Source organism: Vigna unguiculata, chromosome 5, assembly GCF_004118075.2.
Source record: "Vigna unguiculata cultivar IT97K-499-35 chromosome 5, ASM411807v1, whole genome shotgun sequence".
Lineage (NCBI taxonomy): Eukaryota > Viridiplantae > Streptophyta > Magnoliopsida > Fabales > Fabaceae > Vigna > Vigna unguiculata.
The window spans coordinates 45,542,130-45,565,966 of record NC_040283.1 but is presented as its reverse complement, the minus strand read 5'-3'; the positions used below and the strand labels follow the sequence as shown (position 1 = coordinate 45,565,966).

Below are 23,837 nucleotides of genomic sequence, written 5' to 3'. Positions count from 1 at the left end.
AATTATCTCTTTTATTATTTTTTTTATAAATTTAAAACTTTTAAAATTAACTACTTTTTATTTAATAAAATACGTGACAAAAATAAAATACATATTTAAACATCAATAAAATTAAATAATATTAAAATTGTAATATTTTGTATTATATAAAAATAAAATATGTTAATATTTTATTTTTAGATTAGATATGATTTTAAAAACTTTAACATAAAATTAAAATTTATCTAATTCTATAAATTCTATATTTTTGTCTTTAAAGTTTAAGAATGAATTTTTGTTGAAACTATATTTATTTATATTTTAAGATCAAACATTAAAATTCGAAAGACCACAATTTTTTAACCTTTTTACTTTTAACCATAAACATCTTCTGTAAACGACACACAAGTCTAACAAGACTGAACTTTTAACTGTTGCCATCTATTAACGTGTCATTTTCTTGGCTTACCTCCTTGTTGGTTTGATTCTTTTCAGCATGATGCCGATAACACATTTTCCAGGTCATTCAATTTGTCTTTGTTTGTCGGTGGTTGTCATCAATCCAACTATGTTGATTCTTCGTCCCTTCTCATATTCAACTCCAAACTCAATCCATATTTTATTAACGGTAATGTTAATCTCTGTTTAACTAAAATAAAATAATTTTATAAAAAAAAATCCATGGATACCCCATTTCTGGTAAAAATACTAATGTTGTTATTTCTCAATTAAATATTAACTAGCAACACCATTTAATTAATCATTGATGTAAGCGACATCAGAATTTGAGATGAAGAGGAAAATTAATTCAACGTAAATGTAAATATAGATTAAGGAATAAGCTCACTGAAGTTGGTTTGGTGATGGAAAAGGTAAAGAAATTAGCATGCTTAAATTCAAATCTCAGTACTATCATTTTACACAGGAAAAATATTCATGTAGTACATGAGATTCTTTTCAGTTCCATCGACAGGATTCATAAAACTTGCTAACATTTCGATTCTCATTATTCTATACCACTGGTTGCTTGATAGAGTGTATCTAGTTGAAGAACACTGGATTAAAATATAGCAGGGACACATCAAGAAAAAAAATAGCATGATTCACTATTTGTTGTCTTTATTCAGTTTAATGAAATAGTTTTAGATTTCTTCCAAAGTATACTTTATATTTGAAAACTATCCTACCAATGTTTTGCATTCCAATTCTTGCATTTTATGTCTACGTCATGCGAATATTCATATCCGTTTACGAATCATTCCGGAATAAAAATCCCACCAAAGTTTACGAATCATGACTCTTTGTTCCTCCACAATAGTTTACGAATCATGACTCTTTGTTCCTCCACAATGCCTATTCACGTGTGCCAATTGGCAAGACAAGCTAACTAGTAGTGTCAGAACGTAAAGATATAAATAGAAAACGCAAAAAACATGGAACATACTCGTAGGGGTTGTATTAAAATCAGTGGGTCGTAGTTTCCTTAGTGTCGGTCTGTCCCTATCATGTGAAAAATCCACAGGAGAGAGTCATTCCCTTCTAACTGGTATACACATCCTGTTAAAAAAAGAGTCATTTAATCATAACAGCTATAAGATACACTTAAGGGGATAAAGGCAGTTGAGTAATATTTTAATCGAAAAAAGATACATATAAGTTTTTTTTTTTCGAGTAAGGAAAAGGCCATGCAACCTACAAAAGGATGGGGAGAGGGATTATATACAATGACCAAGAAGCAGCTGGTAAGAATTGTCTCCCGATATTTAATTTCTGTGCCCAACTCCAAAGTGAAACCTCTTGTCTTTCTTGTCGTTAAAGGCATATTCAAGGCGCAAAGGACCCAAAGGCGATTCCACACGGATGCCAAACCCATAGCCATATCCGCTGCCAGGTTTCTTCCTTGCTCCAGCAGGGTCACCTAATATAAAACCAAAACACCAAATATGTACTTTGTTAATGAACAGCATGAACAAAATCAGCATACATATAGAGAAATACTACCAACTGAGACGAAACAGTTGAAAGTTCGTGAACTGTTTAACTTTTGAGAAATGACATTGTGGCTATTGTCATTTAAAGGAGTCCGAGCACAAGGATCAGCAGAAAGCTGTTCGCTAGAAATGACTTCAGTCTTTTGACTGTTTTGTGTGCTTGGTTGTCTCCTTGACTGAGTTATATAACAGCGAACATTGAATAAACTTCCCAATTTGTTAAGAAAGGTTTGACGAAGGCTATGATCTTAATTATTCTCGTGAAACACAAAAAAGGAAAGAACCAAATTGAAAAAAATAAAAAAAAAAGCAAAGAAAGAAACATGAAAACCTACCTGGTACAGTTGGGCCTGATCCAAGGTCAGTTCCATAGTCAGAAAATATAACACCCTCCACTGGCCCGTACTGCAAACAGAAACAGTAAAGATAAGTGAGTCAAATTACAGGGACAACAGCAATAAATTTTCTATCATCCATTTAGATACATATGCATAACTACTTGCAAATTATATGTGGCTGCATACTTAGTTCTGGGCTCAACCTGAACCCACAATCCATACAAAGAAGTAACATGGGGGCCTATAGGTTCAATCATGTTCAATTCTACGTAATTTCCCTGTTAGTAAAACGGAAATCATTGTAGGTGACAAGACCAGGCCAGTAAAAACAGGAGAAAAAAATTTCAATTGCTCGCTACAATTTGCAATGTTTAAATGACATCGTGTTCAACTTTTGGCAAATGAATAGGAATAAGGTTCTGCAGAAATTTTATAGAATATTCTATTTCCTTGTGTTTTGCCCACTCCTAACACCAGAAGATACCATCCTTCCTATGTGTTTATACATAACACACACACACACACATATTACAATCAAGTTCATACACTTACTTCAAATATTTTTCAGGCCATCTTCTACTAGTATTCTGAAAACATGTCACTCCAGTCCCCAGAAATTACAACTCAAAAACAAATTTCAGATATGAAATCATGAAAACTAGGATAAGCACAATTGAGGCATACGCAAAGAAAAGATGCTTAACAAGAATGAGCAAGAAATAATAATTTTGAGTACCATGGGGAAAGAAACTTCTCCAGAGCCAACAACATACGATCGACCAGAGCCCACACTACCTTCTTCATAGCCTCTCACACTGTTTGTTCCACCAATGGCAAAAGCTTCATAGGGAGGGAAATTTCCCACCACATGCCCACCAGAGATACTACCAGGGAACCAATTAAAGCAGGTAAAGCATAAGATTGTCTGTTTTGCTTTAGTTTAAAGTGTAAACAAGGCATTCCTCTTACTTTCAATGACAGGGTTGACTTGATGGTGTGTATTTCATACCTTAAATGAAGGCGTGTAGGACCTATCTCAACACCTTTCCTAGCACGTGCATTCACCCTAGTGAAGGACAGCCATTCAGGCAAAAGAGGAAGTCCCTTTTCCATGTTAAGGACAAACTGAAAAACCAATCCTTGATAAGAAACATAGTAGTAAATTTAAACAGAAGGACCTTAATCAATTCAGAGCATACCATAGAAGAGCCATGGTCACCAGAACCAGTGTAAACAGTCTCAAGTTTAGCAAGCAACGTCTGATCATGAGTATTGCCACTACAAAGAAAGTTTGACAAAAGTTAGAAACAACCACACAATGTCATGATAATAATACTCTCAGCATTACTTAGATTACAACCTTGCAGTAAGAGGACTGCTGAAGCAATCCTTAATGATAGGAATACCTTTCTCATCACGGACTCCAGCATGCTGAAACGATATAGGAATTTTGAATGGAAAAAAATCAGTAGTATAAATAGATAGCCAATCTATATTACAATAACATTTCATTTATGGCAGAAATAATCCGATTAGTGATTTCATAGTTTAACTAAACTAAACAAATAATCAATTTACAAGTGGTATTTATAAAGCTAGAGTTGAAGGACTTAAATTAGAAGAAATAAAAAGATATCACACAAAAATGTTGTCAAAATTGTCAATCAAGCACCTGAAAAACAAGTCCTGCTGTTCCACTCCACTTTGGCCTGATTGGGCGACTAAACTCTATACCACCTGTGATGCGGCCAATGGTCAGGCTACCGTTACCATCCGCATTACCATGAACAATGGTTCCAGGAGTTCTTGAGTTCTGAAGTAAAATTACTTGAATATCAAAAAGTACAGTTTTTAACATTCAATCATCAAAAGTACAGTCATCGTGTTCAGACAAATCAACCTTCAGAAATTACCTGAATCATTATTGTTCTAGATGTTCTTTTATCATCACCTTGAATCCAAGGGTCTGTGTAGTTTATACGATAGACCGAGTCAATCTGGCCCCTCTCTAAAGAAATATTTAGCTTCTGGTTTTTACCAAAAACATTCCGATGAGAATAGGCAAAGCTGCAATGTTATAAAATAGAATCAAATGGATCAGTAGAAAAGAACAAAGAAAACAACTAGTTGCAGTTGGACCATAAGTTAAACAAAATGTGAAAACATAAATTACAGCCAAAAAAGCAACTTAATTTGGCTGACAACGGGGAAAACATACATAGTCACAGATAAGCCAAGATAAATTATCCAAAGTTAATATCAACTAAATTTCACCCATGCTTTATCCCAGCAACATTATGCATTTATTAGTGGCATGCTTAGAGTTAGAACTACAAGTGGCATATTCACCACTTACCAATATCATCAAACTGCATACCACTCGGTATATAGAGACAACAAGAGAGGACCAAAGGTAAATAACCCTTAACTTGGTTCCAATTGCACTAAAGTAAAAATAGGCCATTAAATGAAGGGGGTAATAGGATAGCAAGAGTCAGAAAATTAACTCATAACATAGCACATAAGTATAAATTGGTTGTCACCTTCCAATAAGCCCTCTTAGTGGACCATTTGTAATCCTGCAAAAATAAATACCAAGTCAGGTACTCAGATAAATCAGCAACAAACAGAGCCAACCTGGCCCCTAGAGTACTGGAAATAAAACCATCCCTCTATCTGTTATGTGTATTTATCACCAACATGGTGCTGTACAAAAGACTGTTTCGGGGCTGTCTATAATATAAAAACCAGAGGAATATTTGCCTTGTCAAAATTAAAATTAGGGGAGTTAACAGTATTACCAAGAATTTCATAAAAACTAAAGGAGGTAAGCGTAATGCTTGAAGACTAGAATCACTTACCCACTTGATATCCCACCACCAGCAGAAAATCCTCCACTTGGACGTTCCACCACATTCATCACCAAATCAACCTTCCCTGTATCTATATCATGCCAAAGAAACAAGATGCAGAAGTTTATGGATCAAGTGGGTGAAGACAAATAAAGGTGATTAAGTCACTTCTTCAAGAATATATTTATTTTCCATTTGACAGTATCAGTTGAAGAAAGTGACATCACGTCAGTTCTCTGTTTTGCTTTTAGACATATTGACTTAATGTGTCACCTCTTCATTACTTGTAATTGTAAATCAGTTAACTGTGTTTATGATTGTTGCAATTGACTGACAGACGAGACTTCAGATAGGTTATTGATCTCTGCTGTACAACAAATATCAATTGTAAACTCAAACTCTAAACAAAAAATTCACTTAGCTAATTTTCCAATATACGGAAAATTTCCCAAAAATTCTCATTTTCTAGATATTCAACAAGGATTAGTAGGTATCATATATAGCACCTTACTGTCAAATGTCATTACATGAATAAAAATTATCAAGAAAAAAATTGGGACACACTTGCAGAACACTGCAACTTATTGCATTCCTCATTAGCTCCAGTTAACTGTATAAGAAGGGAAAAAACTTACATTTGATACTATTGAATTTGTTAGATAACCAATGTAAGAAGTTTAGTTATGATATGTTAGTAACTCACTAGCAGTTATATTGGTGAGTCAGAAGTACGTTAAATTATCTAAATAAGGCATCTTGCATATAAAAATCAAGAGGGAGGCAAGATACAGATCATCTTGTCATTTGTAAGAGAATTAGGGCCTTTGGCTTCGGAGGTGCAGTCCCTCAGGAACAGCTGACTGTTGAGTGTATTAGTGTTCTATTTTCTAGATTGGGAAATTCATCCATATAATTCTGTAAAAAATATACAGGTTTTCTGTCATACTAACTTCTTAGTTTCTTTCTTCAATTCTTTATTTTTCCTTCTTCAGTTTTCATTAAATTAGTTTCCTAGTTTCTCCCTAGGTAGGCATGCAAAATTCTTCACTTTATTTTATAATCATTTATACAAAGTCAACTTTGGTAGGATAGAAAATGCTGAATAAAAAAATATATACTTAAACAGGGTTTGCCTGGACTTAAAATCCATTTTTAGTATGCATACATTACCTGCTGGTTGGGGAATAATGCTAACATCTTCCATGATTCCCATAGTTAATACAGTTTCTACATCTCTTTTTCCCTCAAGCATGCTGTAGACCTGAAAATACAGATGGATGATGCTCAAATCCTTCTCAGTAAGAATGTGAACTCAAAGAGGCATGTTTCCCACAAGAGAAAGGATACATCTGAAAATATCCCTGTGATGAGCTATGAAAAATACCAATGTCCAATTACCATCAAACAGACCAGAGAATATTGCAACCAAATTTGATAAAATAATGCCACACTCCACCTTTCAAACTTACACAACACAAATATTAAATCCTCATGCTTTATCTTGATTCACAGTTTCACACAAAATTAAATTTATATTACCTCTCGATATCTTTCAACACTAACTAAAAACTAAGAACCGTCATCAGCAGGAGTGGCCAGTACAATTACCTGTCCCTTCTTTGTTGTTATTTGCCTAAGTATTGTTTCGGGCTTAGTCTTTCCCACAGTAATCTCACCTCTACAGGTCAAAAAACAAGTTGGTAAAAAAAACTCAATATAAACCATAACAAAAGATTGCAGGTAGGGTTGTCTTTTCACGAGTACTAGTGTTTGTCAATCAAATTCAAAGAAGGTGCTTACGTCTTCCTGTCAAGAAACCGTATGGAAATATTATTGACCTCAGCCTCTGAAACTTGTAATCTAAGAATACCTCCAGACAAAATCTCAACAGCCGAAACCTAAAGCAATGATCAATACAAGGAAAAAATAAAAAGACAATCCCCATTGATACACTGGTTAGAGAAGGCAAATGAAGTTGAATGATATAATATTGTGATAGTTACTGCAACATAGGCTACTAAAAATCTGAAACATGGATCCAAATTTTGGATTCCAACCGAACAGGAGCAATATTAGATGTGAAGTTTGACCGGAAGTTTAGGAGAATTTACCATGGCAAAAAGACCACGCTCCATGTACCAGTTATTAATGGAAGATATTGCTTCGTCCAGTCGTCTCAGATTAATAATCTTCCCTGCAAAATACAGCATGTTAATCTGAATACAGTGAATGTCAAACTTGAGCAACATGCACATGAGAAACAACTGCATGGATATGGAGAATGAAGAAAAAGTTACCATATCCATCTCGCATTGAGTTCTCTAGAAATTTAGCTGGAAGAACGTTAGCTCCTTCACATACCAACCCTTGGAATTCTTGATTTGGTTCTACCTTATTCCACAAGAAATCACTACTAAGATTACAGAACTCAATACTGCAGACATGAATAACCAACACTAGGATGCAAAATTCAATTCAAACAACAATAAAATCCTTATAAAATCACGATTACAATAGTTAAATGAAATTGTTCAACAGAAGACAACTTGCATAAAATACTAATTGGACATCGTCACTCATACTAGCGTTGCATCACTCAATATTGCAAACTTAAATTGTTGTAATGTGCATCCACTATCTCGTGACATAAGTCAAATGAGTAAAGTCACAATCAAATCATGACGATTAGACCGTTACATTTTTAAGTAGATAGAGTTGCACTTTGTTTATCAATTATAGTTTTTGGCTTAATGGTAAGCGTTCAATCGAATAATTGGTATAAGAGAAAGGTAACAACTTTGATTCCCGAGGAGACAATTATAGAGGGTGAGATTAGTGCAGATTTCATCGGTGGCACAAAGGCTAGATGTTCACTTTGACTATAGACTATAACTTTTGACCTAAGTGTTTCATCTCACATACATAACAAACACTAGAATGTGAAATTCTATTAGAATTGCAATGTAAGATGACGAACTCAGCTCCAATACCTAACCTCCATTATTAAACAAAAGAGAACATGCCTGAAAGAATAAGCGGATACCATCATGCTTACTAACATTACACAACTCAATTTTGCAGATTTAAAGACACGACACTTTAATGCGCAATTCTATTAGAGACGAATTTCATTCCAATGCACAACCATCATTGTACGACAGAAGCGAACAGCCTAGAAGCTTAAACACTAATCGGATACCGTCACGCTGTATATCAAAGCAGTCAATAGTGCTTCAGACTTAACATTAAAAACTAGAATGCGAAAGTCTATGCAAAATCACTTTAAAATTTAATCTCAATTCCAATGCCTGGTTGTCATTATTCAACAAGAGAACACATAACATACCTGAAATACTAATCGTATACCATCTCGCGTATCAACCGCAACCGGCATGCAAGACGAAAAATATCCACTGTTGATGATGCGATGCACATCCTCTTGTACCTCGCGCACTGTGAGAGCCGAGTTAGGTCGACAAGCCTTCAGAGCCTGCACCGCCTCCGCCTCGAGGTCCTTCCTCTCCATTTCCTCCCCGTCTTTGTTTCGAACCAGCACTTCGCTGATCAGCACTCTCTCCTCGTTTTGTCGAGCCTTCTGCTGCGCCTCCTCCGCCAGAGACAGCGAAGCCAGACGCCGAATCGGGCATGGTCTCTTCCTGTCGCCGGTCAAGGACAGAGTCGCGGAGCAGAAGAGCGACGATTTTTGGAGGACGGAGCGAGTAAACTCGGTGGAGTGAGACGCGAACGAATTAACGAGTTGCGCAAACGAGTTTGTGGCGTTGGCGATGTGGGAATGCGCCGTTCGCAGAGGACAGGTTGGGCGCTTGGAAGGAAGAGGGATTTTGATGGCAGAGGAGACGACACGGATGTCGTCGTTTCGAAGCATCCTCTTGAAAGGTGCAGTTTGGCCCCGTGTTTGGTTGAATAGGTGCAGCTTGAATCAGGAGAGTGAAGTGTAGTGGAGTTCTTGCCTTGTCACGGCTAAAGCTTCCTCTAGCAGTCACAGCTGAGACTCCAAAGAGGAAATCATTTTTCTTTTGGGCCTTTCCATTCACAACGGACAGGCCTCTCTGGATTTACTCGGACTGGGCTTTAAGTTACGACTACTTAAAATTTTATATATTTTTTAATTAAATTTCTGTCGTTTAATTTTTTTTAATTAAATGATATAAGAATTATATTATTGATCTTGTTTATTTGTTTGTCCAAGATAAGATTGAAGTTAAAATGAATGATATTACCATTTACCACGTTAGCTCTTTCCAAAATATGTTATTTAAGAAGGAATTAGTACCTAAGTCAATAATAATCCAAGAAGACTATTTTCATTGTTATAGGTAATATCATGAAAGTTATAAATGAGGATTATGATATTATTGCTCGACACATTTTTAATTAAAACAATAAATATTATTTGACATCTTAAGTAAATTGTAAAATTGTTTTATACTAAATATGAAACTTCACTTACTTAAGTCAAAATTAAAGAGTGGTAATTCAATTAAAAATATTAAAACTTTAAATATTAAATAAAAATAATAAATATTTAATAAAAATAACAATTTAAAACATTTAATTATATATATATAAATCTAGAAAAATACTAGAAGATATATCTAAAGAATGTAAAGTTTTTTGGAAGATTGACGAGAACACAAGTTACCACTCCTACATCTATACCACAACTCTAATATCATCATCTAAATATGTCTTTAGATCTGTATATGCTCATTTCAAGAAGGTGATCATTGCAAAATAATAATACCAAGACACATAACATACCAACAAAGAGAGAGGGTAAGCTAATAGATAAAAGGATGCATCAAATACCAGATAAACATGTCATATCCATAATAAAGAATTCACCCAGTTATAAAACATAAGCCACACAAGATAAAGACTTTCATAGATTCAATTATCCAGATAAAAAATACATTAATGTTGGACAACTTGGAAGTCATGTATTCGAGATGGATACTCTTCCACCTAACAAGGCTAATCCTTTAGTTCCATAAGACCTATAATGTTCTTTAGACAAAGACCTTATACTACTCTCACCTCCTAATCCACCATTCTCTATTTATGTATGAATGATTAGTAGAATCTCAAGGTAACCTCTATTATGTGTCCATACTTTAATGCATAACACCTTTCAAAAGAATTTCCTCCCTAGAATTCCCTATATCCATACTTACACATTTCTAACATTCACATCATCAATACACAACTATCCATTTATATATTTACCTTAAACAATCCATTATGAACTTTAAAAAAGAATTTTCAAGTCACCCAACTACCGGCCAACACCATTAGTTGTCGCCTAACACCACTTAAACAAAGAAATCCCCGAAAGAGTGGCATCAAACGACAACCAAGCAGCGCCCAACCAGCCTAGTGGTCATCCAACAAGAGGACCCCTAGAGTTCCTAGGATTTATTTGGATTTTCTGACGCCCAATGGTACCAAGTCATTAAGCTTTCTAAATTTGGCATCGCCTAACGAGAAAAAACCCTCATCCAACGATAGATAGATATGAGAATCTATTGACTAAGTGGCGTTGACGGTGTCAGAAAATTTCAACTTTTCCTCTTGAGCTTGATTTGTAAAATTTGACATTTCTTAAGTAAATTCTCAGTATAAAACACCTTTATGATCATAAAAATTTGTGGTTCTTAACTTAACCAATGTCATATTACTCAATTAAAGTTCCACGATGGAAATTCAACAAAACCAGCTAACATCACAAATTTCAAACACATAAAACAACAATTTCACAATTTTTATCATTCTACCAAATGTTTTACCACATCATCACATATTCACTCTAAACTAGATATCAATACAAATTCAACCAAAGAGACATCCAAACTCGAATTCAATAATAATCACCAAACAAACATATTACAATAATAAAAATTTAGCTTCTCACACCTAACATAACAACTTAAGGTAGCTTTAAGATAGAAAACACACCTCAAAGTTCAAAGGATATCTATCTACATATCAAAACATCACAAGCATAACCAGATTAAACCATTATGATCATTGATCAATAGAGACTCATATAGGAGATCAAAACGTTATACGAAGAGAATTTCACATGCAAGCCAAGACATATTTGACCAAAAGAAAAAATAGTGAAATTTCAACTTACACATATGAAGAAATTGATCATACAAAAAGAAATAGCTCGCTAAGAAGACCACTCCAACTGTCTCTGATCTTTAAAAAGATAGTGCCAGAGAGTAAGAAGACTTGTAAAAACCTATTGTGCTATATATAAATAAGGTGTGTTATAAAGTATTTGAAACTCATTTATAAAATTTCTATTTATATTTAAATATTTTACTACTGAAAATCAAAATTTCAACTGTTTTAAACATCCTCGAAAATGTACCATTTGTAGAGTACATGGTACAAATGCTCTTTCCTAATAAATATGAAATATTTTTTCGATTAAGCATACGAAAAGAAGTATGGTGTAAAATTTTATTAAGTTAATATATTATTTAATAATTTTATTATGAATTTAACTATGTTTTATTAGTTGACAAGTGATATCAGCTATTAATTTTAAAAGTTAATTTTGTGTTTGTTTAAGAAAAAAAAGAGAGAAAAATAATACTATATGAAATTCTCAAAACTATTAAGTATATCTGGTCAACTAAAATTACTATTTATATAAGTTTGAAAATATTTTTTATAAAATAAAACATATTTATATTATATATTATGTTGCAATTGTATGATAATATATATATATATATATATATATATATATGTTATATTTTTTTTTCTTATAAATTTTCATCTCAATCTTAATGAAGATATTATTGGTTGAATAATTCTGTTTTTGTTATTCAATACATGAGTATATTTATCATTTGTTATTACTTAAGTTTTTTTTTTTCTAACATCAGTAATATAACGTTGGGATAATGTGGAACATATTTTTTTATTTTATTTTAATATGTATAAATCTTATGTTTAATTAATGTAAATTAAAGTTATTCTTTTATCATTAAATACAAGTTCAAGATTTTAAGGGACTAGATTTTTCTTGACTAACTCTAATAAAACTAACTTGTTTTTTTCTAGATGTTATTAAAAATTTATTCTGTTAACAATAACAAAACTATTTTTTGATTAATCTAAGATAAACTTATTTTAATCATCATCTATTAGGAATTAAATAATTTTATTATCGAGAATGTTAAAATCATTGTTTGATTGGTAAAATTATTCCTTTCAGAATGACATTTTTTTATAATTTGTTGGGAACATTTTTGTTAATGTGATCAGGTGGAAGAACAATTTTTATATTTACAATTTTAGTATTTAACATTAAATGAAATAATCTGTACCAACAATAAAATTATTTGAAATTAAAATAATTTAAAATGTAAATAATTCAAATTCAATGAATTAATATATATATATATATATGTATAGTTATATTTAAAATACTTAATAAATTAATAAAAAATAATTACATAATTATAATTTATTAATTTCGAATATGTCAAACATTATATAATATTATAAAACAGGTCCTTTTGATGTTTTTTTTTAATAATTGCTATCTGGACGTAGATTAAATGTTTGTGAGGAAGTTGCAAGCAAATTCTGAATAAGCTAATATACTAATTAATAGGTTTATTATGAATTTAAGTATTTATTGTCATTTGATAAATATTACCAGGTATTGATTTGAAGATTTAATTTAGTGGTTGGTTAACAAAATAAATTATAGAAAATCATACTATATTAAAATTTAAAAATTAGTAAGTATGTTTTCTTAAATAAAAGTACTATTACTTTTAAAACACCTATTATCAAATAAAACATCTTTATATGATATAGTTATTTTTTATGTTATTTTTTAATTCTTAATAACATAAAATATTTATCTACTCTTAAAATATAATTATTTATATATTTTTTTCTCAGGATAAGGTAAACTATTTATTAAACATGGTGACAACTAATGCTTTAGAGGAAAGAACCAACAAAATTAAGGGATTTTTAAAATATTAGACAAATCTGCTGCTGAGTAAGAAAGATTTATCTCATCCTAATATCGAACTGTGAAGGTGAAAGAGATAACAAAACAGTGAAGTTGGTTCCCCATTATCAAAACAGGGGAAAGCTCCCTCTTTCTTGTCTTTTTCTTTTGCTGCTGCTACTGTGTTACTGATCTTTGCTCACCAACAGGTAAGCCAAAACAAGATCTGTAATCAATATCAGAATTGTCATCAACTTTGGTTTTAATCCCAGTGAATATCAGCTTATATTTTTATGTAGGGGTTTAGATTTGAACGCAAGGGTATATGTTCTTATCACAACATATCAAGCTTCTCATGATTATTTCTAGTTAATGTTCGTTAATTGCCTACATGTGAATTCCATGAGCTTTATTTAATTTTTTAGTTGTGGGAGCAAAAGTTTCTGGCTTTCAAGATTTCTGGTGGTGTTAGGCTTAGTCAACTGGTTGTAAATAACTACTGTTCTGTGCACGACCCAATTATTGAGATTTAAGATTTTGTTCTAGTCTGTTTCTGTTCACCATCTTCGAGGATTAGGGTTTTGTGTTTGAGTTCCAAGAATGAATAGTTCGGGTTTGGGTGGTGGATTTTTATCTGGTCCCAGTGGGGGGATTTTGGACTTGGAATCTTCATTTCATAGACATCAACAGACTCAACTTGGTCATCCATCAATTACTGGTCAACAACACTTGAATATCATGGGTGGTCTCGAAAGTGATCACCCCATTGGCCTAATTGAAGTGAAAAATTTGAATGCCGGGTTGAATTTTGGTAAAGGAAAGACAATTGCTCCTTCCAATAGTAATGAGTTGAGTGACGAGGATGAGCCTAGCTATGCAGAAGAAGGGAATTGTGAGAACCCGGATGGTGGGAAGAGCAAAAAGGGGTCTCCTTGGCAGCGAATGAAGTGGACAGATAATGTGGTTAGGCTTCTTATAACAGTGGTGAGTTGTGTGGGTGATGATGGCACTATTGGGGGCATGGATGGTCATAAAAGGAAATCTGGGGTTTTACAGAAGAAGGGCAAGTGGAAAACAGTCTCTAAGATAATGATAAGCAAGGGTTGCCATGTGTCGCCTCAGCAGTGTGAGGACAAGTTCAATGACTTAAATAAGAGATACAAGAGGTTAAATGACATACTTGGAAGGGGAACTTGTTGTCAAGTGGTTGAGAATCCTGCATTAATGGATTCAATACCTAACCTGTCAGCTAAGATGAAGGATGATGTCAGGAAGATCCTGAGCTCAAAACACTTGTTTTATAAGGAGATGTGTGCCTACCATAATGGGCAAAGAATACCAAATTGTCATGAACTTGATTTACAAGGTTATTCTATGGAGCATGGGAGGGACTCAAGAGAAAATAATGGATCTGAGGATGAAGATGAGGAGAACAATGATAGTGAGGATGATGAGTTGGATGATGAAATTAATATTAATGCACACGAGGATGGAGGGAGGATGCAGGAACTCTGTGATAGAAATACATTAAGCGAGGAGGATGGCCATTTTGGCCCACAAACTTCTCGGATGGACAAATTTGAGGTTGAAATGGCAAGAGTTTTTCAAGACCCCGGAAAGTCATTACGGGAACAAAGAGAGTGGATTAAAATCCAGATGTTGCAGCTTCAAGAGCAAAATATCAGCTACCAAGCCCAAGCTCTTGAACTTGAGAAACAGCGGCTTAAGTGGTTAAGATACTGCAGCAAGAAGGACAGAGAGCTGGAGAGGCTGAGATTGGAGAACAAAAGAATGAAATTAGAAAATGAGCGCAGGATCTTGAAACTGAAACAAAAAGAGCTAGAGACAGATTTCAGTACATCTGAGATGCCTTTAGACCCTGCCTCTATAGGAATGAACCGGCCGCAGGGGAGGGAACATATCAGCTTAGGCAGACAACAGTAGCTGTTTCTCAGAAAGGATCAGCCGTTATTGCTTAAATGAGGTATAAAATGAATCCGTTTCGTTTAAAGTGTTTAATAATTTGCTGTTACAGTTATAGTTTAACATGGTAGGTTACTAGGCTGTAGATATAAAATAATTGCATTAACATAGTGAATGAATGATCTATCAATTTGTTCAAAGCTTCCAACCATATAGTTGAGAAGAGAGTTCAGTTGACAATATATGTTTTTTATACCTTTTGCAGTGCTGTGGCGCTAGCAACTTAGCTGAGATGCGCAAATTCATTTGGAATGTGAATGTTTTTGCTCAAGTAGTTGTGTGCTTTACCTCATTTAATCACTATAAATTGGCATGTGGGATTTTGCCAGTATGACAGAAAAGAAGGATGTTGCTCCAAGACACTTAGCTCTTATTGGTCATCAATTCACCATTGATGTGGATTTGACTTGTTTTTGTCATCTTAATTGTAACTGTTATTGTTGTATCCGCATGCCACATGCGTTATTTTTGGCCTTAAAGCTGCATATTGTACACAAAAATAATTGTGCAATTCGGGGAAAAAGGTTACAAGCATCCCTGGGAGTATGCACCGACTTGAATCTGTAACTTTTTTTGGTACAGACTTTATTATAACTTTGTTACGTTAAGTTGCTACATGAAGAATGTTTGATTCATTTTTAACTATGTATTTTTCCATAGGACTTTCGTGAAAGCTTTCAAGTAGTCTTTGAAAACTTAGTTGTTTCGGTCCACTTTTTTGTTTTTTAAATTGTCACCAACTAAGTATTGTTATTTGTTCCTCCCCTTATTGTTATTTTATTGTCTTCTTCATGTTTAGTATATAGGTGCTGGACCGTTCAACGGGATGGCGTGTTTGCCTTTGATTACTTTAGTAGAAATACTTTTTTGGAAGGTTTCTTCGAAAATATTTTATATAGAACAATCTGATAGGTTTAGTGGGTGTTTGGTTTCACCTCCAAACAATTTAGTACTTGTTACTAGACGGAACAAACAGAACCTATAATTTTTTGTTTGTGTCAATGGTGGAAAGGACTCAATTTTAGATCCAAGGCAACGGAGATTCAAACATTATTTAAAATGGTTTATTTTGCATTTTTCTTTCTTGTTAACTTGTCGTTTTCGTTTATTTTGGGCGATTTTGAGTGGAAATGTTCATGCGATAAACAAACAGGCCTCTAATTTATTAACAGAAACGGTCCAACTTGAAAAGTCTTGTGCAAACAAGTCAATGCCAGAAACTTCAATGAAACCTTCAGTCTCGGTAAGAAGTGGAAGCTCATTTTGCAGCATTAACTATTCCACTATAATGTGCAAAATCAACCTATTTCTCCAAAAGTGTAGGATTTGTGCCTACCATGATATACAGCCGTAAGATTTGCAGGTTGATACGGACTAAGGAGAAAAAATATTTTTAACTTAATTATCATAACGGTTCGAGACTCCCCAAGTTCAGGAGCCTGAAAGGTTTTCATTCAAGCGCTTCTTTCTTAACGTGTTATCTCTGTTCTCATTCAAGAACTCAAGACCAACGATACAGTCTCTCTCCCTCAGTGTCTGGTTTGACTTTAATTTGCGTTTCTCTTTATAACCTTGTTCGTGTTGATTTACGAGTTAGTTTCTGTTATTTTGTCCTTTTAATTTCTGGATTATGGCTTAAGCTGGTTTCTTTATCAATTTTGATCGATTTATGTTTATTTAAGACACTCTATTTACTTGATTCCATAGCTGGTTGTTATATAACTGTGTTTCTAATTGAAGTGTGGTTCTGACTGCATAAATTTTGACATTTAAATTTCATCAGGTAGGACTGGTTGTTATATAACTCTGCATAAATTTCTTTGACAAAGTAGTTCTCTATTGTTCAAATAGGCTAAGGTAATTACAAAGTACAATGCAGAGTTTTTATCTTACCTATCATACCTCATTTATAGACTAAATCCTACCTAAACTATACTATGTAGTGGAAAGACAGCGTGGTGACTTTGGAAGTTGTCTTTGTTTTGGTCTGAGGTTTAGTCGGCTAAGAATTCAACGCTTTATTTTTGTCATCCTGGGTTCTTACATTTTTATCACTTTTATCTACTTGAAACTTGATTTTCACATGGTGACAGTTTAATAGTATGGCTTTGAGACAAATCTTATTTCTGTTTAAGAGTAAACTCTATATAATACAAAGCATTTTTTGTTATAATTGTCTCTCGTATACAGATATAATGAGAAGGCTCTTGTGTCATGTAACTAGATAACATAATTTTTTCCTCTAATAGATTGATAGAGAGAAGGCTGTTGATATTGTTATAATGTTGTTAGGCATGGGATGGAAATTAGTTTTCAATCATTATGATGCTTGTTATAACTACGATAAACATTATGATTTTCTGTTAGTATTGCTCTATATACTATCATGTTATGTTTTATCAACTACATATAATCAATGCATTTTTCGCAAAAGACAAGAAAAATTAATGACTTTGAAGTAGAATAAGAAACGATGTATACTATTACCACAGTATAAACATCAGTGATCAGTACTACAAAATGATAGTACTCTTAATTTTACTTAGTTACTTCACCTTCCTTTTCTTCGCCAGTAATAAGCAGAAGCTGTCAATAAGCAGCTTAAATGTGATTGCGAATTCAGTGTTACTCTTGAACTCAAATAGCCCAGGTCTTGATTTCATTTAAGTCCGTAAGTAAGTAGCTTAACACAATTTATTCTTTTTGTAGTTCATAGTATTTCTAAGCACTCAACTACTCAAGCAATGATGATTGATAAACAACAGCACCCAACGATCGAACAAAAGCTTGCTGGCCAGCTTCACTCGAGATCCAGCTCCAACCTTTCCCCACATGTTGGAACTTGTTACGGAGGTTTGAAAAGGCTAGCTCTGTTTCAGCAGCGATTCTCTCCTGAAAATTATTCAAATGCAGGGTTACAGTTCCCTGTCATGCCCGCATGCAATGCCACAAACTACATGCATTCTGCAGGTTCACCTGTGTTCGTCCCATCCCCTTCGGAGAAAAACTGGGGAAGCTTTGCCACCGATTTTCTCATGGGTGGAGTTTCTGCGGCAGTGTCCAAGAGTGCGGCTGCTCCTATTGAGCGTGTAAAGCTTCTCATTCAAAATCAGGATGAGATGATCAAAGCGGGCCGGCTCTCTGAACCCTACAAGGGCATTGGAGATTGCTTTGGAAGAACAATCAAAGATGAAGGGTTTGTTTCATTGTGGAGAGGGAACACTGCTAATGTTATCCGTTACTTCCCAACACAGGTATACTTGTCATTCCAACGTGAAACTTTGTATGGTTGAGACCTACTATGTGTTCGTGTACTTGGTCTATTATATCATCCATTAATTATTAAGCTTGTGGTGACTACTTTCTAATGCTTTTATAGGCCTTGAATTTTGCATTTAAAGACTACTTTAAGAAGCTGTTCAACTTCAAGAAAGACAGGGATGGATACTGGAAATGGTTTGCAGGGAACATAGCATCTGGTGGTGCAGCAGGAGCTGTGTCTTCGGTGTTTGTATATTCATTGGATTACGCTCGAACCCGCCTCGCCAATGATGCCAAGGCTGGAAAAAAGGGTGGTGGAGAGAGGCAATTCAATGGCTTGATCGATGTCTACAGGAAGACTCTTCAATCAGACGGTGTTGCTGGCCTCTACCGTGGCTTCAACGTTTCTTGCGTTGGAATCATTGTCTACCGTGGTTTATACTTTGGCATGTATGATTCTCTGAAACCAGTGCTCTTGGTGGGAACTTTGGAGGTAAAGCATTACACTTTTCATGGTCCCTTTTTTGTCACCTTGGTTAGTTTGGTCAATATTTTTCATTTCTATTTTTTCAGGATAGTTTCTTGGCTAGCTTTGCTTTGGGGTGGGTGGTTACTATCAGTGCAAGCATTGCCTCGTACCCGTTGGATACGGTTCGCAGAAGAATGATGATGACATCGGGTGAAGCTGTGAAGTACAAAAGCTCTTTGGATGCATTGTCGCAAATTGTGAAGAATGAAGGTTCAAAATCTCTCTTCAAGGGTGCCGGCGCAAACATCCTTCGTGCAGTTGCAGGTGCTGGTGTGCTTGCTGGTTATGACAAACTTCAGTTACTTGTTCTTGGAAAGAAGTATGGTTCTGGTGGGGCTTGATTATCACAAAGTGTCATATACTAACAATATCTGTGGTACCAAAACTGCATTCAAAGTTTTTTTATCATTAAATATAGGTATAATTATTGATTTGGTCTCCCAATTTTTTGAGTTTGTACAATTTGGTCTCCGAATTTTTGGAAGGTTCAATTTGGTTCCCGAGTTTTTAGAAGGTTCAGTTTCATACTCTTATTTTTTAAAGTGATTCAGTTTGGTACCTTCCGTTATATTACAGTTAATGCCGTTTGTATACTAGTGAACTATCACTGTGCAATAAAAACTTGGGTGAAGTTGTTAATTGGATTGACTTGTTTGTTGGGTGTAGTTAACATCATTTTAGTCTCTTTGTTGATGTATCATTGATCAAGTGTATTCAATATGGTACTAAATTGATCAATTTTAAAAAATAAGGGTACCAAATTGAACGTTTCAAAAATTTGGGAATTAAATTGAACAAACTAAAAAAATTGGGGTACAAAATCAATAATTATACCTTAACCTTGTGTTTGGATGATGCATTTCAACAATTCAAAGAAATTAAAATGTATTGTATTTAAAATTCTTGCAATTGAATTTCCTTCATTTTTTAAATAATATGCTTGGATAGAGTAATTGAAATATCTTACATTTCAATTTCTTGTTTGGATAAAATAATTGAATTTCTCTTATGAGATAAAATTTCATTTTAATAATATTTATTTTAATATATAAATTTTGAATTTAAATTTAACAAATATAATTGTCAACTTAAAATATTTAAATTCAGTCAAATTAAGGTCTTCGACTTGGTCTGACTCGTGTACATCGTCAAGCTCGTCTAGTTCGTCAGGCTAGTCTAGCCCAACCCGTTAAGTTCGTTGGGCCAGTCAACCCATTAGGATCGTCGAGCACATCAGGCTTGTTTGAATCGTCGAGCCGGTCAGGCCTGTTTGGGTCGTCGGGTCGGTCAGGCCCATTTTAGTCGTCGGGTCGGTCAAGCCTATTTGGGTTGTTGGGTCGGTCAGGCCCGTTAAGGTCATTGACCCAGCCTGACCTGTATACGTCGTTGGGCCCCCGAGCCCATATGGTTTATTGGGTCCACCTGACCCGTCTTAGTTGTCGAGCTTGTCGACCCGTCTTGGTTACCGGGCTCATCCGACCTGTCTAGGTCGTCGGGCCTGCCCAACCCGTTTGAGTTGTCAGACCCATCCAGCCCGTGTGGGTCTTCAAGCTCGTCCGACTTGTCTTGATTATTGGGCTCATTTGGGTCATCTAGACCGTCTGGTCCATTTGGGTCGTTCGGCCCGTTTTAGTAGTTAATTGGATTGACTTGTTTGTTGGGTGTAGTTAACATCATTTTAGTCTCTTTGTTGATGTATCATTGATCAAGTGTATTCAATATGGTACTAAATTGATCAATTTTAAAAAATAAGGGTACCAAATTGAACGTTTCAAAAATTTGGGAATTAAATTGAACAAACTAAAAAAATTGGGGTACAAAATCAATAATTATACCTTAACCTTGTGTTTGGATGATGCATTTCAACAATTCAAAGAAATTAAAATGTATTGTATTTAAAATTCTTGCAATTGAATTTCCTTCATTTTTTAAATAATATGCTTGGATAGAGTAATTGAAATATCTTACATTTCAATTTCTTGTTTGGATAAAATAATTGAATTTCTCTTATGAGATAAAATTTCATTTTAATAATATTTATTTTAATATATAAATTTTGAATTTAAATTTAACAAATATAATTGTCAACTTAAAATATTTAAATTCAGTCAAATTAAGGTCTTCGACTTGGTCTGACTCGTGTACATCGTCAAGCTCGTCTAGTTCGTCAGGCTAGTCTAGCCCAACCCGTTAAGTTCGTCGGGCCAGTCAACCCATTAGGATCGTCAAGCTGATCGAACCTGTTAGGATCGTCGAGCACATCAGGCTTGTTTGAATCGTCGAGCCGGTCAGGCCTGTTTGGGTCGTCGGGTCGGTCAGGCCCATTTTAGTCGTCGGGTCGGTCAAGCCTATTTGGGTTGTTGGGTCGGTCAGGCCCGTTAAGGTCATTGACCCAGCCTGACCTGTATACGTCGTTGGGCCCCCGAGCCCATATGGTTTATTGGGTCCACCTGACCCGTCTTAGTTGTCGAGCTTGTCGACCCGTCTTGGTTACCGGGCTCATCCGACCTGTCTAGGTCGTCGGGCCTGCCCAACCCGTTTGAGTTGTCAGACCCATCCAGCCCGTGTGGGTCTTCAAGCTCGTCCGACTTGTCTTGATTATTGGGCTCATTTGGGTCATCTAGACCGTCTGGTCCATTTGGGTCGTTCGGCCCGTTTTAGTAGTTAATTGGATTGACTTGTTTGTTGGGTGTAGTTAACATCATTTTAGTCTCTTTGTTGATGTATCATTGATCAAGTGTATTCAATATGGTACTAAATTGATCAATTTTAAAAAATAAGGGTACCAAATTGAACGTTTCAAAAATTTGGGAATTAAATTGAACAAACTAAAAAAATTGGGGTACAAAATCAATAATTATACCTTAACCTTGTGTTTGGATGATGCATTTCAACAATTCAAAGAAATTAAAATGTATTGTATTTAAAATTCTTGCAATTGAATTTCCTTCATTTTTTAAATAATATGCTTGGATAGAGTAATTGAAATATCTTACATTTCAATTTCTTGTTTGGATAAAATAATTGAATTTCTCTTATGAGATAAAATTTCATTTTAATAATATTTATTTTAATATATAAATTTTGAATTTAAATTTAACAAATATAATTGTCAACTTAAAATATTTAAATTCAGTCAAATTAAGGTCTTCGACTTGGTCTGACTCGTGTACATCGTCAAGCTCGTCTAGTTCGTCAGGCTAGTCTAGCCCAACCCGTTAAGTTCGTCGGGCCAGTCAACCCATTAGGATCGTCAAGCTGATCGAACCTGTTAGGATCGTCGAGCACATCAGGCTTGTTTGAATCGTCGAGCCGGTCAGGCCTGTTTGGGTCGTCGGGTCGGTCAGGCCCATTTTAGTCGTCGGGTCGGTCAAGCCTATTTGGGTTGTTGGGTCGGTCAGGCCCGTTAAGGTCATTGACCCAGCCTGACCTGTATACGTCGTTGGGCCCCCGAGCCCATATGGTTTATTGGGTCCACCTGACCCGTCTTAGTTGTCGAGCTTGTCGACCCGTCTTGGTTACCGGGCTCATCCGACCTGTCTAGGTCGTCGGGCCTGCCCAACCCGTTTGAGTTGTCAGACCCATCCAGCCCGTGTGGGTCTTCAAGCTCGTCCGACTTGTCTTGATTATTGGGCTCATTTGGGTCATCTAGACCGTCTGGTCCATTTGGGTCGTTCGGCCCGTTTTAGTAGTTAATTGGATTGACTTGTTTGTTGGGTGTAGTTAACATCATTTTAGTCTCTTTGTTGATGTATCATTGATCAAGTGTATTCAATATGGTACTAAATTGATCAATTTTAAAAAATAAGGGTACCAAATTGAACGTTTCAAAAATTTGGGAATTAAATTGAACAAACTAAAAAAATTGGGGTACAAAATCAATAATTATACCTTAACCTTGTGTTTGGATGATGCATTTCAACAATTCAAAGAAATTAAAATGTATTGTATTTAAAATTCTTGCAATTGAATTTCCTTCATTTTTTAAATAATATGCTTGGATAGAGTAATTGAAATATCTTACATTTCAATTTCTTGTTTGGATAAAATAATTGAATTTCTCTTATGAGATAAAATTTCATTTTAATAATATTTATTTTAATATATAAATTTTGAATTTAAATTTAACAAATATAATTGTCAACTTAAAATATTTAAATTCAGTCAAATTAAGGTCTTCGACTTGGTCTGACTCGTGTACATCGTCAAGCTCGTCTAGTTCGTCAGGCTAGTCTAGCCCAACCCGTTAAGTTCGTCGGGCCAGTCAACCCATTAGGATCGTCAAGCTGATCGAACCTGTTAGGATCGTCGAGCACATCAGGCTTGTTTGAATCGTCGAGCCGGTCAGGCCTGTTTGGGTCGTCGGGTCGGTCAGGCCCATTTTAGTCGTCGGGTCGGTCAAGCCTATTTGGGTTGTTGGGTCGGTCAGGCCCGTTAAGGTCATTGACCCAGCCTGACCTGTATACGTCGTTGGGCCCCCGAGCCCATATGGTTTATTGGGTCCACCTGACCCGTCTTAGTTGTCGAGCTTGTCGACCCGTCTTGGTTACCGGGCTCATCCGACCTGTCTAGGTCGTCGGGCCTGCCCAACCCGTTTGAGTTGTCAGACCCATCCAGCCCGTGTGGGTCTTCAAGCTCGTCCGACTTGTCTTGATTATTGGGCTCATTTGGGTCATCTAGACCGTCTGGTCCATTTGGGTCGTTCGGCCCGTTTTAGTAGTTAATTGGATTGACTTGTTTGTTGGGTGTAGTTAACATCATTTTAGTCTCTTTGTTGATGTATCATTGATCAAGTGTATTCAATATGGTACTAAATTGATCAATTTTAAAAAATAAGGGTACCAAATTGAACGTTTCAAAAATTTGGGAATTAAATTGAACAAACTAAAAAAATTG

The 23,837-nt window shown here is 35.1% G+C and overlaps 3 protein-coding genes across 5 annotated transcripts; 2 read left to right on the top strand and 1 right to left on the bottom strand.

Moving 5' to 3' along the window:
• Window positions 1–1,149: 1,149 nt before the first annotated feature.
• LOC114185557 (outer envelope protein 80, chloroplastic) lies at window positions 1,150–9,174 on the bottom strand. 3 transcript variants are annotated; one of them, XR_003604840.1, is made up of 17 exons: window positions 8,507–9,174; window positions 7,458–7,551; window positions 7,272–7,354; window positions 6,961–7,058; window positions 6,769–6,838; window positions 6,331–6,421; window positions 5,170–5,251; window positions 4,852–4,887; window positions 4,222–4,375; window positions 3,981–4,121; window positions 3,669–3,739; window positions 3,508–3,586; window positions 3,318–3,433; window positions 3,045–3,192; window positions 2,306–2,375; window positions 1,676–1,897; window positions 1,150–1,536 (listed from the first exon to the last, which is right to left on the bottom strand). XR_003604840.1 is itself a non-coding variant. In XM_028073363.1 (17 exons), exons 1-16 carry the CDS (start codon window positions 9,044–9,046, stop codon window positions 1,743–1,745), a joined length of 2,028 nt encoding a protein of 675 aa, XP_027929164.1. In that variant the 3' UTR covers window positions 1,150–1,536; window positions 1,703–1,742. The 3 variants fall into 3 exon arrangements, 1 of the variants encoding a protein (XP_027929164.1); XR_003604841.1 differs by having other exon boundaries at window positions 1,672–1,897; window positions 8,507–9,046; XM_028073363.1 differs by having other exon boundaries at window positions 1,703–1,897; window positions 8,507–9,046.
• A 4,042-nt stretch (window positions 9,175–13,216) lies between these two features.
• LOC114184868 lies at window positions 13,217–15,793 on the top strand. The gene is made up of 3 exons (XM_028072233.1): window positions 13,217–13,377; window positions 13,468–15,152; window positions 15,357–15,793. Exon 2 carries the CDS (start codon window positions 13,769–13,771, stop codon window positions 15,110–15,112), a length of 1,344 nt encoding a protein of 447 aa, XP_027928034.1. The 5' UTR covers window positions 13,217–13,377; window positions 13,468–13,768; the 3' UTR covers window positions 15,113–15,152; window positions 15,357–15,793.
• Window positions 15,794–15,972: 179 nt separating this feature from the next.
• LOC114184869 (ADP,ATP carrier protein 1, mitochondrial-like) lies at window positions 15,973–19,580 on the top strand. Its single transcript, XM_028072234.1, has 4 exons — window positions 15,973–16,690; window positions 17,861–18,405; window positions 18,531–18,905; window positions 18,986–19,580. Exons 2-4 carry the CDS (start codon window positions 17,896–17,898, stop codon window positions 19,280–19,282), a joined length of 1,182 nt encoding a protein of 393 aa, XP_027928035.1. The 5' UTR covers window positions 15,973–16,690; window positions 17,861–17,895; the 3' UTR covers window positions 19,283–19,580.
• The last annotated feature ends 4,257 nt before the right edge of the window (window positions 19,581–23,837 follow it).

What these genes read in the sequence shown, in the direction of transcription:
- LOC114185557 (XM_028073363.1), bottom strand. Translation starts at nt 9,046, where the DNA reads ATGCTTCGAAACGACGACATCCGTGTCGTCTCCTCTGCCATCAAAATC. An exon ending in AGCGTGGTCTTTTTGCCATG is followed by an intron (nt 7,059 to 7,271) that starts GTAAATTCTCCT and finishes TCATTGCTTTAG; the next exon opens with GTTTCGGCTGTTGAGATTTT. An exon ending in AGCAGTCCTCTTACTGCAAG is followed by an intron (nt 3,587 to 3,668) that starts GTTGTAATCTAA and finishes CTTTCTTTGTAG; the next exon opens with TGGCAATACTCATGATCAGA.
- LOC114184868 (XM_028072233.1), top strand. Translation starts at nt 13,769, where the DNA reads ATGAATAGTTCGGGTTTGGGTGGTGGATTTTTATCTGGTCCCAGTGGG.
- LOC114184869 (XM_028072234.1), top strand. Translation starts at nt 17,896, where the DNA reads ATGATGATTGATAAACAACAGCACCCAACGATCGAACAAAAGCTTGCT. An exon ending in TCCGTTACTTCCCAACACAG is followed by an intron (nt 18,406 to 18,530) that starts GTATACTTGTCA and finishes ATGCTTTTATAG; the next exon opens with GCCTTGAATTTTGCATTTAA. An exon ending in TCTTGGTGGGAACTTTGGAG is followed by an intron (nt 18,906 to 18,985) that starts GTAAAGCATTAC and finishes CTATTTTTTCAG; the next exon opens with GATAGTTTCTTGGCTAGCTT.